Raw genomic sequence first — 14,268 nt, forward strand, 5'->3', positions numbered from 1 at the left:
TGTTCTCAGAATAGGAGAACCATCGAACTTGGTTCTTGAGACGGAGGCCCAGGCTCCAGGGGCTCCTCGCTCTTACCTTGTGTCTGAATGGGTCTCTACTGGGCTGTCTACTCACTTTAAAGGTGTGGAGGAGTCACAGAGGGCTGTTGGGAGCTCCACCAAGTGGTCCCCACTGACGACTAACAAGGTGAGCTTCTTTAGGTTAAGCAAGGCATAAGGAAGGTAGGTGAGCTTGTTCTTGTACAGGAGAAAGGTCTTCAGTCCTTCTAGCCTAAGAAGACGTGAAAGGGATTAGAACTCAAGGACTTCGCCTCACAGCCAAGCAAAGTGAATTACAGATAAATTCTAGTAGGAAATCCCTACTTAGTTTATTTTTTATATATGACCCTTATAAGAATAAACTGGCTACACGATTTAAATAAAGCTATACTGGGTGACACGATTTGGGTTTTTTGTTTTTTAAGTTTTTACTGAATTAATTGGCAATGGAAGATACAGATATAGCAGCAGGATAAGCCAATTACACAATACATAGTAGGCCATGATGGAACTTATAAAACCAGTGTATCAGTGTATCTAGTATCTGCTCTGTTCCCACAGGTAGATATGGGAAAGAAATCATATTAGAGCTGTAGTGAGAATAAACATATTTTGGTAAAATTTTTCCTCTTATGAGAATACAGTTACTATTCTCTCCTCATACTTTAACTTTAAAATATTAATAAACCTGCAGAGTGAGAAGGAAATGAGCAAAATATGGTCCAAGTATGTTATTCTCTGTTTTCCATTTTCTTCTAGCTCAATGCCTACCTCTCTAGCTTTTTATTTCACTCATCTGCAAAATTTTGACTGACCCCACAAAATATTTCACAAAGTTCCCCTTGTGTATCAAACTAAAACAATTCCCACTTAGTCTCATAAACCAGGAAAGCATCCATATACATCACATGTCCCAGGAGTAGAGAAAGGTCATGAGATGGCATTCGGGACCAAGCAATTTTCAGTTCCTGTGTCCCAACAGCTTACTATGCTACTGTATGATGAACACTATGGAGTCCAGGAGGCCAGAAAGTTTGTTTCCTTCACACTTAAACTCAGCCTACTTCTTGGGCCTGCCATACGGAAGCCTAGTAATATTGGCTGATTGAATAAATGAATGAATCTATCTTACATGACTCTGTATAATAGTTATTTTTTTAAAAATGAAATAGCTACAAGGAGAGAATTTGAAAACCTTACTAAGCATATCAATTTTGTTTGAAACGTTATGTATAATAAAGCAATAAATGAAACTGATAAAAAGTATCCTGATAGCCTATATAGAATGATATGTTTCTATTCCATACATAATGAATTTACTTTTCTACTCCTGGGAAGTAAGGGAAAGCTAAACTTCCATTCTACTGAGGACTAAAGTAAAACAAAGATGTGTTCAAATTGTGTGTGTATATATATATATATATATATATATATATATACACGCATATACATATATATGTGTGTGTATATATATTGTGTTTAAACTGTATATATATATATACATATATATATATACAGTTGACCCTTGAACAACATAGGTCTGAACTACGTGAGTCCACTCATGTGCAGATATTTTCAACAGTAAATATTACAGTATTGCATGGGCCTGTGGTTGGTTGAATGTGCAGATGCAGAGGAACCCTTGGTACAGAGACCAGCAAGAAATTATATGCAGATTAAGTCCCTCATTGTTCAAGCGTCAGCTGTACATGTATCTGTACGATGTAGACTGACAACTGTCTTACTCTATAAAGAACCAAACTAATTTCTCAGAACCAAGAAACTCTGGAAAATCAGTTGATCTTGGAAAACACTCATGTGTTGGGCATGTTTAAAATGTCAGTGACTAGTTCATGTACCGCACCTTCAGGATGCAAGTAGCTACCTGTCTATGTCTTGTGGCAGGTCATTCAGGTTATTGTTGCTGATATCCAACCATTGCAAATTAGACATCCGCAGGACACAGATCGGGACGCTGGCAAACTTGTTTGCTGAGATATCTACGAATGAAACTTGCTTCAAATTACTTAACTAGGAAGGAATAACAGAATATTCTAATTACTTTTTAATTTTTTAATTTATTTTTTAAAATTTTTATTGGGGTAGCATTGACTTATTACAATGTTGTGTCTAATTAGTTTTTAACAGTGGCAATTAATTTTAGATTGACATCTCTTCCCAAAGGCATTTATATGAACATATGCAAAACAGATAAATATCATATATATTCTGAACACTTACTGTGTGTTGTTCACGTGCTACCTTCTAGGGGTGATAAGATGAATAGCTCATAGTTGGCTGCCCTTGAGGTGTTTATATTTTCATAAATGAGCAAGGCAAATTTATGTAGTAAGAACTAGTGTGAAGAAGTTTCCAATTTGCAACACTCAGTAACACAGAGAAAGGAGTGAGGTGAGAGTCAGGGGTCCGGAAAGAGTCACAGAGAATAGAGTGTTTGAATTGGGTCCTGAGGTTCCTTGACAGGCAGAAAGGTTGGGGAGGAAACTCAGGTGGAGAACAGCATGTACAAAGCCAGAGAAGACAAAGTGTAAGCCTCAAAGAGTCGTGAGACCTAGCGAAGCCTGTCTCAATGGGTTTTGGCAAATCTTCAGGAGACTCACACTTGAATTGGTAAAGAGCCACAGCAAACGATCAGAAATCTCCACTGTTATTCGGAAGGGCACACCCAACAGGACTTATTCATGGAGTGGACATGGGGCACGGGAGCAAGAGAGGTCAAAGGTGAGTTGGCTTGCTGCCAGCCTGCACATCTGGGAGAGGACTGGGCCTCTCTGTAAAGATGGGAGGAGTGGGGAACAAGAAGCTTGTGGGAGAATCTTGAGCCCTGGCTGTGCCCCCTCACCAGGACCATCCCTCGGCATGTCCCAGGTCACATAGGTGCTAAGAGTGGAAGCAGCCACTCCCTCTCACCCAGAAGTTTCCAGGAAAGAAGAAGAATATGCCTTCCAGGACTAGACAGAGTCAGTGGCCAGGGCCTTGTCAGAGCCTCACCAGCGACACTATTTTTAGCCTATTCATTAGCAGCAGGATTTGTGAGATCCTTATCGCTCTTCAAGCACAAGAAGCTTGTTGAGTTTTATTTTAACAACAAAAACTGTTGGCTTTCATCTGTTCCGTTTTATCAGAAAATAATTTAAAATCACTTCCCCAATGAATACAGATGAAAAAGAAACAAATGGATATTTTTAAATTAATGGACTTCTCGAATCATATCTCTGGACTGTTTTACTTATCTGCATTTAAATTTTTAAAAATTTTATCCACATTATTTCCAATTGTTTCCAATTTTTTTCTCCATTATGGGTAAACAAGTTGGGATCTGCACTATGGACATCAGGCATCACATATTAAATAGACATTAAATAAAAATACCTTGCATTAAAATAGGATTTATTTTGCCTAGTTTTCTTTTGATAGCAGCTCTGAAATTAAATTTGGGTTGTAGCCAAGTATAAGCACATTTCTAAAGACTTTACATTAGCTGGTTTAGGGTGATTAAAATGTCATGAAAATGTGACTTAAGTAAAGATGGATTTTATCTTCTAAAACTTTTTCCCCATATTATAGACCATTCCATGTCATAAACCAAGTAAAAGTGAATCACCATGCAAAAATGTTTCTTTCTTACTTCAAAAGGGAGCTCAGTTAATTCTAGATTTCCAGAACAATCCAGTTTCTCTAGATTTTCACAGTCTCCCAGTTCTGGAGGAATGCTCTTCAGACGATTGAAACTCACATTGAGTTCCTTGAGGTTCTTCAAACAACCTGTTATCAGAAAAAATCAACAGGCATGGTTGCATGTTCATTAAGGTCTTTTAAGGACAAAAAGCAAAACGAAGATGTAAAACATCTGTATAAATGATGGTGGCGAAGGCATGAAACATAATTTTGTGTTTGTTTCCTAAGCACTCTGATTAAATGTCTGCTCATCTTTTATCTTGAGCATTTTGGTCATAGATCAGAGCATTTTTTGCTTGTTTTTTATCTATTTAATCCTTTGTGAAACTATAGGCAAGGGGGATGTGGGGGATTTTTCCTCCACATAGACTGAGTCAGGGCCCAAAACCCACAGAGGGCAAACCTCTCTGAACTCATATGATGAAGTAACAGGCAGCGGCTTTGAAGTGGTCCAGTTTCTAGGGGCAGACTCTGATTGGAGGCAAGCTAAGTACTGAAATACACACAAAGCTCAATGTACACTGTAAATGACTTCAACAAGGAGACTGTTCATAGGCTGCATGGAATTCATTTATCTTTCACTTCATATTTGCATTTATTAATTATGACATATTGTGCTTCCTAAATAATACATGTGCTTTTAAAAAGCCTAAATCCCTTTCACAGGCAGGAAGCGAACACACTAAGAATATTAGGCAATAACAGATTGATGGAGAAAGCCCACATCCCACTTCTGTCTTGACTGACTAAACATATGACCAGTTTCAAATCAGAAACCAGAACAACAGTAAATATATTTAATATTCCAAAAATCATGTCACACATGCTCTACAGCATTACTTTAACATTCTTAATCTAATTTTAAAAGTTAGAAAACCAAAAGTATTGTTTACTTTTGCAGAGCAGACACTCAAAATACAAAATTTCTTGCCATTTTATAACTGAGAAAGGGAAACAAACAAAGACAGTATATTGGCGGTAGAGCCACTTTTGAGTCAATTTTTGTGGTCTCACTGTTAGAAGATGATGATGATGTTGTGAAAATCAGTGGCCCTTCTAACTTACCTACCTGGTATACACTGCAACTGCAACCGTACAATCAGGTTTTGGTGTCAATATAGCAGGACAGATTCAGGGGCTAATATAAGACTGTTTCTCTTATGGGGAGGGCTGGGGAGCGTGTGATCAGATTAACGCTCTCCACAGGCCCAGCTTCTGTAAGACAGGGTCACACTGCACAAACCTTCTTTAGTCTAAATAAGGAAAGTTAAGATTGGCACAGATAGTGTGAATGTTCTAAGTTGTCTAGTCTCCAGATTCAGGAGAGTAAATTTGTCTATTAAAGAGTTACCTGATCTGGTTGGTGGAGCCCTTTGCTCCAGTACATTAAGGACACATTTATACCAACCGTACATGCATTTATCGCAAGGGGATGCAAAGAGAAGATGAGGTAACTGGAGAGAAAACTGTATATAAGTTCCTTCCAGCTAGTGCAGAGAAAAAGTAGTAGCTTTGGAAAGTCTACCTCAGATATAACATTTTAATAATTTACAGACATAAAGAAATTGTATGTGTTTGTATTCACATTGTTGTTCTCCTTGCCACATTTTCATGATGCCTGATCTCATTATACAAACACTACTTTTCCTCTCTCAACAAATAAGAACTTGGCATTATTCATCTGAGATGAACCCAGTAGTCCCCATCAGAGAGAGTGAACAGCATTGTCATCAAGCACCATGAGCCACCTGAAGTTCCAGGAAAAAACAGTTTTTCCATGTGACAAGGGTCCCAAGTCACAAAAACCAAAATAAAACCTTTAAGGCACTGCTATGGTCTGAAAATGCATATGTTGAAATCCTAATGCCCAAAAGTGATGTTATTATTAGTAGGTGGGGTCTTTGGGAGCTAATTACGGTTGGGTAAGATCATGAGGGTGGAGGTCCATGAGGGATCAATGGTCTTGTAGAAAAGATCCTACAGAGCTCCCTGGCCCCTTCGACCACATGGGGATTCAGGAAGAAGTGTGCAACCCAGAAAAAGGCCCTCCGTCCACCATGCTGGCACTCCAATCTCAGACTCCAGAACTGTGAGGAAAAAAAATTATTTTTTTTATAAACCATCCAGTCTGTTTTTCTAAAGCAGTCTGAATGGACTAAGACAGGCATCATAGCTCCAGCATATTATATTTCTAAATAGCTAATGAGTCTATCCTTTCCTGCAATGTTCCAGGATCTTTTCCAGCTGAAATGAAATCTCCCTACTTATATAGCCCATCCTCCCAGGGCCCTCAGACTTAATTGCCAGTGAGCAAAATATAATCCAATTGGGGTACAATTTGTTGTCCAGAGGCTTCTAGCTTCTAGAGCCCAAAGAAAGCATTAAGGAATTTACATACTTTAAATTAGTTGAGTAAACAGTTTTAAACGATTTCAATAATTAGCTATTTTAAACCCATTTAATGATAATTCCTCAGAGTTAAGAGGACCACTAACTGTCATGTTTAATTCCTTGATGTCAAATGTCAGAAATAATTGTCCTGATAATGAGAAACAGGATACCCCATTTGGTGACCACTTCCCCTCGCCCACTCTGCTCAGACAATGCTCAGTTATTCTCTAAAACAGCTCTGTAAGAGATCCAGTTCCACCTCCTTTACAAAAGATAGCCATTCAACATAAAAAAGCTAAAACACAAAAACAAAACAGAAAAACACACAACCCTTCACTCCTCTTTCTGGCCTATCACATTCTGTTGATTTTTTTTTTAATTTATCTCTAGTGTGTAAGGAGTTATACCTACTCCACCAGGAAAAGACTATGTCTTGAATTAGTATATGTTTAGTTCTTTTCAGCACATTTGGAATGATTTGTCCTAAATGTCCACAATAGTTGTGTTTGAAAAGAAGATATATTCCAAATACTCCAAGTTAATAACTCAACTAGCATCTAAGAAGCAAGCAAGCAACAGAAAATAACTCCCTAGAAAAGAACAAGGGCTAGTTATATCGCCTAAATGATTCCAAGACTCTCTTTTTATTATCTGACCCTTACTTTTCTTATGAATGCCCTATGTAATGATAAAAATTTTATACTTATCCATCACAAGAATCTGATATATTTCTCAGCCACATGAGGAGAATTTTTGTGACTCTGCCAAAGTCACAGGTATATCTGGCTGAATTATATTCAGTTGACTTGTGAGTGAAGTCGCTCAGTCATGCCCAACTCTTTGAGACCCCATGGATAGTAGCCTGCACCAAGCTCCCCCGTCCATGGGATTTTCAAGGCAAGAGTACTGGAATGGGTTACCATTTCCTTCTCCAGGGAATCTTCCCAACCCAGGGATCGAACCCGGGTCTCTCACATTGTAGACAGACGCTTTACCATCTGAGCCAGACTCAAAGTTACAAGTTGGATAAGATATTTATGTATGACTTATATCCAGAATAGAATGTGTAAAGTTTCTGAGATTTCTTTCCCCTCCCCTCCCACAGTGTTTTTGACATGCAAAAACACTCAACTAGGGAATTTTAAAGGTGGCAAATATTATTAAAAAAATCACCTAGTCTGACCCCTTGTCCTACAAAGGAGGATACTAAGGTACAAAAAAATGAAAGTATTTGCCCAAGTTACTCAGACTAGAATTGTGTCTTCAGAATCTTAGATCTAGTATCCAATAACTTAGTTTAAAGGTAAAATATTTAAAGAACAAGTTAAATAAAGCATACCATAATCATCACTCAGCCATTAGGGAGAATGAGGAAGGATAGGATATTCTGATATTGAAAAACAACATTTGTATAAAGATAACAATGATGATGATAAGAGTGGTGAAGTGAGTCACTTAGTCAGTCGTGTCTGACTCTTTGTGACCCCATGGACTATACAGTTCACAGAATTCTCCAAGCCAGAATACTGGAGTGGGTAGCCATTCCCTTCTCCAGGGGATCCTCCCAATCCAGGGATGGAACCTAGGTCTCCTGTATTGCAGGCAGATTCTTTAACAGCTGAGCCGCCAGGGAAGCCCGATGATAGTGGTAGTGGCTAGCAAATGTTGAGGGTTTATCTGTTGTAAATGCTTTCTTTGTATTAACTACTTAATCCTTACAACAACCTTGAGAAGTAGATATTATTATTATCACCATTTTACAAACAGAGAAACTGAAAACCAGTGAGTGACCTGCCTAAGGTGACCTTTCAGTAAGTGAAAGACCCAATCAGCCTGACCCTAGAGTCCATCCCCATCTTCAAGGTATGATAAGGGAAAAGAAGGCTTAGGCTGGAGAACACGGTGTAAGCTCTTCTACAGAAGTATGTTTAGTGTGCATATACGTTAACATAAGCATACATATAAATATATTTAATGGGCATATATTTTAACATATATTTATAAATACAGCTACAATGTAGAGCTCTAGAAGAACATTGGATATGTGTATAATTTTGATACCAGGAAATAATTTTTGCTGAGAGAGTTGACTTTACATTTTACGTCTTTCTAGAATGTTTAATTATTTTGCCCTGCTCATGACAGAGGTTTATGGGGATGATATGTCTCCAGAAAGACTTGAGTGTCTTAGAAGAATCATAATGACTATGTGCCCAGAACAGCCATGTGCTTCACACATGAGAGAAAGAGAAGCAGTGATGATCATTATCATGGACTTCACTTAGAACAACGGAATGATTGAAAATAAAGAATCTGGACCAAAATAAAACCATAAGCTAAACTAAGCTCATCAATGGACTCATATGTGGCAGCAATATATTCAATCTTATATTTATAATAAATACATTATTGCATGTTCGTATTTCTAAAGCTAAAAGAAAAAAAACAAAAAGTTTCGAAACACAGCACTGCTCACTCATGAGACTTGCCATTTCTAAGGAAGTGGCAGATGTCAGCACTGCTGAGTTACGCAGGGAGATCCTGGCATCACCACCAGAGGGGACACGTGAACCAGCAGCTCTGGAGAGACACGAAACAGCCCCACCCAGCGACGTCCTGGGGCAGCAGCAGAAGGAAGAGTTCTCCGTGTCACCTGCTTCCCAGACAAGGGGGCCGGAAGGTTCCAGCTGAGGAACATACCAATTTCAGCTGGAAGACGGGAGATCTGGTTTTTTGGCAGATCCAGAATCCTCATGGCTTGAAACAGTTCGATATACTTAGGAATGATTTGAATCAGAGTATTGCTGATGTGCCATTCTTTCAGATGCGTCTGCTCCTTCAAAGAATCTGGGAACTCCTAGAACAGAAAGGAACCCACTGGTCAGAACTAGCTCCTCACCGTGTAGGAGTTCAGAGGCAGAATGCATGAAGCCAAGGAAAACATACACTTGTTCCAAAACCCAGAGGAGAGTGAGCGCGGGTGACAGCATTCGCCTAAACTGACTTAGCAAGCATGCACGCACGCCAGCTCTGCAGCCACTCCAAAGAGAAAGCAAGATGCTGTGGCTGTCAGTAACTCCCCAGTAGCAGATGAGCCATGAATTCATATTATTAAAATCAAATGCCGGGTGGCCATTGACAACCAGGCTCCCACCCCAAGCCACATACAAATTATTTATTTACAACATATGGATTTAACATCGTCTAAAAATAAAATCTGGCCACAACTTGGATTTTAAAATGTGTGCTCCATTTCCCTTCCTCTGTACTACTAATAGTTACTTTTTAAAATATTTGATAAAGACTTAATATTTGCTGTGCCAAATTTCTAAATATTTTTATGAATATTTAACAGGATAAGAGCTGAGAAGGACAGTGGGGCGACCTGGATGCTGAGCCACATCTCAAGGGCACGCCATTTCTGGCCCTCACTTCTGAAGTGACACAGAGCAACTCAGCTGTATCCAGGATCTTCCCTGCCTCAAGTGTTCTGGGATAAAATCGTAAAGGTACTGAGAAATGCCTTAGACCTTAGAGGGGCTATTTGGCCAGCTGAAGAATTTCAGTTCATGGGCTTACAAGCCCCTACTTCAACAAAGTGTGCTGAGCATTGAGAGACATGCATGTCCCCTGACCTTACAGAGCTGACCACAGCACACCATCAGCAAAGTGGGGCAGGAATGTACAGGGGAGAGGTGGGGCGGGGTGGAGGCAGCAATCAGAGCGTCCACAGTGACCCTTTGCTTGGTATCTGTACTTGCAATGGGCTTTAGGATCACTGCTATTGAATATGTGGATTAAGCTTGTAACTTACAGAAGTCCTTTCATCTTTAATATGGTTTCACATAACAGTGCAAGATAGGCAAAGTGGGCATGATTCAGGCCCATTAAGAAGAAAACTGAGGGCTTCCCTGGTAGCTCAGTGGTAAGGAATCTGTCTGCCAATACAAGAGACAAGGGGATCGATCCCTGATCCAGGAAGATCCCATATGACGTGCAGCAACTAAGCCCATGCACCACCACTATTGAGCCTGTGCTCCAGAGCCCGGAAGCCATGACCACTGAAGCCTGCGCACCCCAGAGCCCACACTCTGCAACAAGAGAAGCCACTGCAATGAGAAGCCCATGCACCGCAACCAGAGAGCAGCCCCTGCTCACCGTAACTAGAAAAGAGCCCGAGGAGCAGTGAGGACTCAGCACAGCCAAAACAGTAATTAATTATTAAAAATAAATCAAAGAGGAACACTGAAATCCAAAGACATTTAAATGGGTTACTTAAGGTACGTTCTAGCTACGTAGTTTTGGGAACTAGGAAAAAATGAAAATGCAGGCCCCTTCTAAAAATTATTAAGAATTTCAAGACGGAGATGGCAGAGCATTAAATCAAGCCCAGGGCCCTTCCCAGCACAGGGCCCTGCGTGACTGACCCCAGCACCCAGGCCTGGCAAATCCATCTCAGCACCTCCTCATCCTGATCCAAATGCCACCCACCCCAGACCAGACGGTTTCCTTCTGCAGCTCAGACAAGACAGGAGCAGGGGCATCAGGGAGCCGACCCCAGGTCATAACAACACTCTCTTTCTTGAAGTTTCAATGGTCAAGTGCCTCATAAATAACTTCTCTCATATTGCTCTTCCAATAACAGCACGCTTGCAAAAGTTACAATGTCTTCTAAAATTATATCCATAACCATTTTTAATAACCTGGGAAAAATCTTAAGATAGCACATTAAAAAAAAATAAAAGGAACAGGGCAAAGATGGCAGGTTGAACACACACATATACTTCTGCTCCTCTCTATGAAAAAAGACAGTAAAAGAATTCCTTTTTGAAAGCATAAACCTTACAAGAGGGCAAAGAGAAAGAGAACAGAGGCAGTAGCAACAAAGTCTTAGTAGCTAGAAAGCTGAAAGATGGTAACCCAGCGCCTCCTGACCTGCTCAGTCTTAGGTCAGCAGCAGGAACAAAAAGACACAACCTGAACTTCTTAGGGACCTAACAGAAGCAGAAGATATTAAGAGGTGGCAAGAATACACAGAAGAACTGTACAAAAAAGATCTTCACGACCCGGATAATCACGATGTTGTGATCACTCACCTAGAGCCAGACATCCTGGAATGTGAAGTCAAGTGGGCCTTAGGAAGCATCGCTATGACCAAAGCTAGTGGAGATGATGGAATTTCAGTTGAGCTATTTCAAATCCTGAAAGATGATGCTGTGAAAGTGCTGTACTCAATATGCCAGCAAATTTGGAAGACTCAGCAGTGGCCACAGGACTGGAAAAGGTCAGTTTTCATTCCAATCCCAAAGAAAGGCAATCCCGAAGAATGCTCAAGCTACTGCACAATTGCACTCATCTCACACGCTAGTAAAGTAATGCTTAAAATTCTCCAAGCCAGGCTTCAGCAATATGTGAACTGTGAATTTCCAGATGTTCAAGCTGGTTTTCGAAAAGGCAGAAGAACCAGAGATCAAATTGCCAACATCCGCTGGATCATGGAAAAAGCAAGAGAGTTCCAGAAAAACATCTATTTCTGCTTTATTGACTATGCCAAAGCCTTTGACTATGTGGATCACAATAAACTGTGGAAAATTCTGAAAGAGATGGGAATACCAGACCACCTGACCTGCCTCTTGAGAAACCTGTATGCAGGTCAGGAAGCAACAGTTAGAACTAGACATGGAACAACAGACTGGTTCCAAATTGGAAAAAGAGTAAGTCAAGACTGTATATTATCACCCTGCTTATTTAACTTCTATGCAGAGTACATCATGAGAAACGCTGGACTGGAAGAAACACAAGCTGGAATCAAGATTGCCGGGAGAAATATCAATAACCTCAGATATGCAGATGACACCACCCTTATGGCAGAAAGTAAAGAGGAACTAAAAAGCTTCTTGATGAAAGTGAAAGAGGAGAGTGAAAAAGTTGGCTTAAAGTTCAACATTCAGAAAACGAAGATCATGGCATCTGGTCCCATCACTTCACGGGAAATAGATGGGGAAACAGTAGAAACAGTGTCAGACTTTATTTTTTTGGGCTCCAAAATCACTGCAGATGGTGACTGCAGCCATGAAATTAAAAGATGCTTACTCCTTGGAAGAAAAGTTATGACCAACCTAGATAGTGTATTCAAAAGCAGAGACATTACTTTGCCAACTGAGGTCCGTCTAGTCAAGGCTATGGTTTTTCCTGTGGTCATGTATGGATGTGAGAGTTGGACTGTGAAGAAGGCTGAGCGCTGAAGAATTGATGCGTTTGAACTGTGGTGTTGGAGAAGACTCTTGAGGGTCCCTTGGACTGCAAGGAGATCCAACCAGTCCATTCTGAAGGAGATCAACCCTGGGATTTCTTTGGAAGGAATGATGCTAAAGCTGAAGCTCCAGTACTTTGGCCACCTCATGCGAAGAGTTGACTCATTGGAAAAGACTCTGATGCTGGGAGGGATTGTGGACAGGAGCAGAAGGGGACGACCCAGAATGAGATGGCTGGATAGCATCACGGACTCGATGGACGTGAGTCTGAGTGAACTCCGGGAGATGGTGATGGACAAGGAGGCCTGGCGTGCTGTGACTCATGGGGTCGCGAAGAGTCGGACACAACTGAGCAACTGAACTGAACTGAACTCGCAGCAATAAAGATCCGGTGCAACCAAAACCAAATAAATTAAAAAAATTTTAAGCCCCATGAAAACAGGGAAAAAAAATTTAAGAGTTATCTTAAATTTTATAATGTCTATAAAAGTAGAAAAATAAAGCCACATCACAGGATGCATGCATTCACAAAACAGAGAGTTCTTGAAAACTGAAAACTTGACAGACAGCAGAAGTGAAATCTTCTATTGAAGACATGTTGAATAAAGTTGGAGAAATCTTCCTGAAAGAGCAGGGCCCAGGGCCTGGGTGCTTCCAGCTCACAAAGAATGATTAGCCCCCTAGTACCACCTCCAAATAGGTACCTTTAGTCACAGATCACAGCCCCACAGCCAGCTCTAAGGGACTCCAGGCGAGCTCTCCCCACCCAGTCCCCAAGCCCCAGAAGCTCCATCCCATGCTGGCCTCCTGCAGGGACCAGGCCTGCTGCCTGGAGTGATGCTAGAGGCCAGAACTCCCTCGCTGCCATATGCACTCTAATACTCGTGGTGAAAATCCCTTAATGGAGCTTATCACTCCTTACATAGAGGCAAGACTGAAACACAAATCTCTCTGGGGAGGGAAAACAGCAACTGAAATTCATACTGATGAATGCTGGAGGCCCCAGAGTCTCTCCTGGGGCGAGTACCAGTGAGGATAGGGTACCAGCTCAGAGAGCAGAGTGGAGGGGATGGAAAGACTGTAAGTAATGAAGACACTGTCCACAGGGTTCACCCTGGAGTGTCCCGAGCCACCTGGCTCTTAACCCTCTTCCTATCCCCTTACCACACCAGGCACTCACTAAATGCTCTGTAAAGTGGTTTTCCAAAGGTGCTGTGAGCCGAGAGGACTCAGCAGGTTCCCCAGGGGTCTGGGGTCAGGTCTGATGATGGTACCTGAGAATGATTTATCAGTGATATTTAATTAGAATTCCAGACAGGCCCTCCTTCTTGCCCCAGAAAAGGCGGCACTGATCTCAGTGATGGGGATGCAGGAGAAAGGCCACTGAAGAGGTTTCAGGCATAGTCTCTCCCATTTTTATAGGGATGTGTCGCTAATGGGTCAGTGTCACAGAGTATCTGCTCATTTAACCCTCACCAGGGCCCTCAGAGGGGGTCAAGGCAAGCAGCAGCACCATTTGACAGAGAAGGAGGTGAAATGCGTGCAAGTGGAGTAAACTGCCTCAGGTCACGGGGGCCAATAAAGGATCACCCCCAAATACTCAGTTTCCGGTCCAGAGGCCTTTCGGCCACAAAACAGTGGCATACAGAGAGATGGAGGGCAGGTCCAGAGAAGCCTGTCCCACTGAAGGGAAGAGAGCCTGAGCTCATTCCCTTACCCCATGCATACCCACCCCAGGTGCTGCCTCAACCAGGAACTGTCAGACCACAGGCAGCCTCTCCAAGTCAAGCAGCAACCTGGGCGGAGCGGGAGCAGGAAGGACCCATACACACTTGATGAAAGAAAGAGAAGACATCTCTGCCCTGGCCTCAGAATCTCAGAGAAA

The 14,268-nt window shown here is 41.4% G+C and overlaps 1 protein-coding gene across 3 annotated transcripts in view; it reads right to left on the reverse strand.

Annotated features, from left to right (window-relative positions):
- Positions 1-14,268, reverse strand: part of LRRC2 (leucine rich repeat containing 2) — a 37,694-nt gene that overhangs the window by 7,972 nt on the left and 15,454 nt on the right. For all 3 annotated transcript variants that reach the window (XM_052647315.1, XM_052647239.1, XM_052647169.1), the window contains exons 4-7: positions 8,830-8,986; positions 3,689-3,825; positions 1,925-2,070; positions 116-271 (exon numbers count right to left, since the gene is read on the reverse strand). In XM_052647315.1, coding sequence (XP_052503275.1) covers positions 116-271; positions 1,925-2,070; positions 3,689-3,825; positions 8,830-8,986 — 596 coding nt within the window. The remainder of the gene's footprint in view (positions 1-115; positions 272-1,924; positions 2,071-3,688; positions 3,826-8,829; positions 8,987-14,268) is intronic.

This window comes from Budorcas taxicolor, chromosome 1, assembly GCF_023091745.1.
Source record: "Budorcas taxicolor isolate Tak-1 chromosome 1, Takin1.1, whole genome shotgun sequence".
Taxonomy (NCBI): Eukaryota; Metazoa; Chordata; class Mammalia; order Artiodactyla; family Bovidae; genus Budorcas; species Budorcas taxicolor.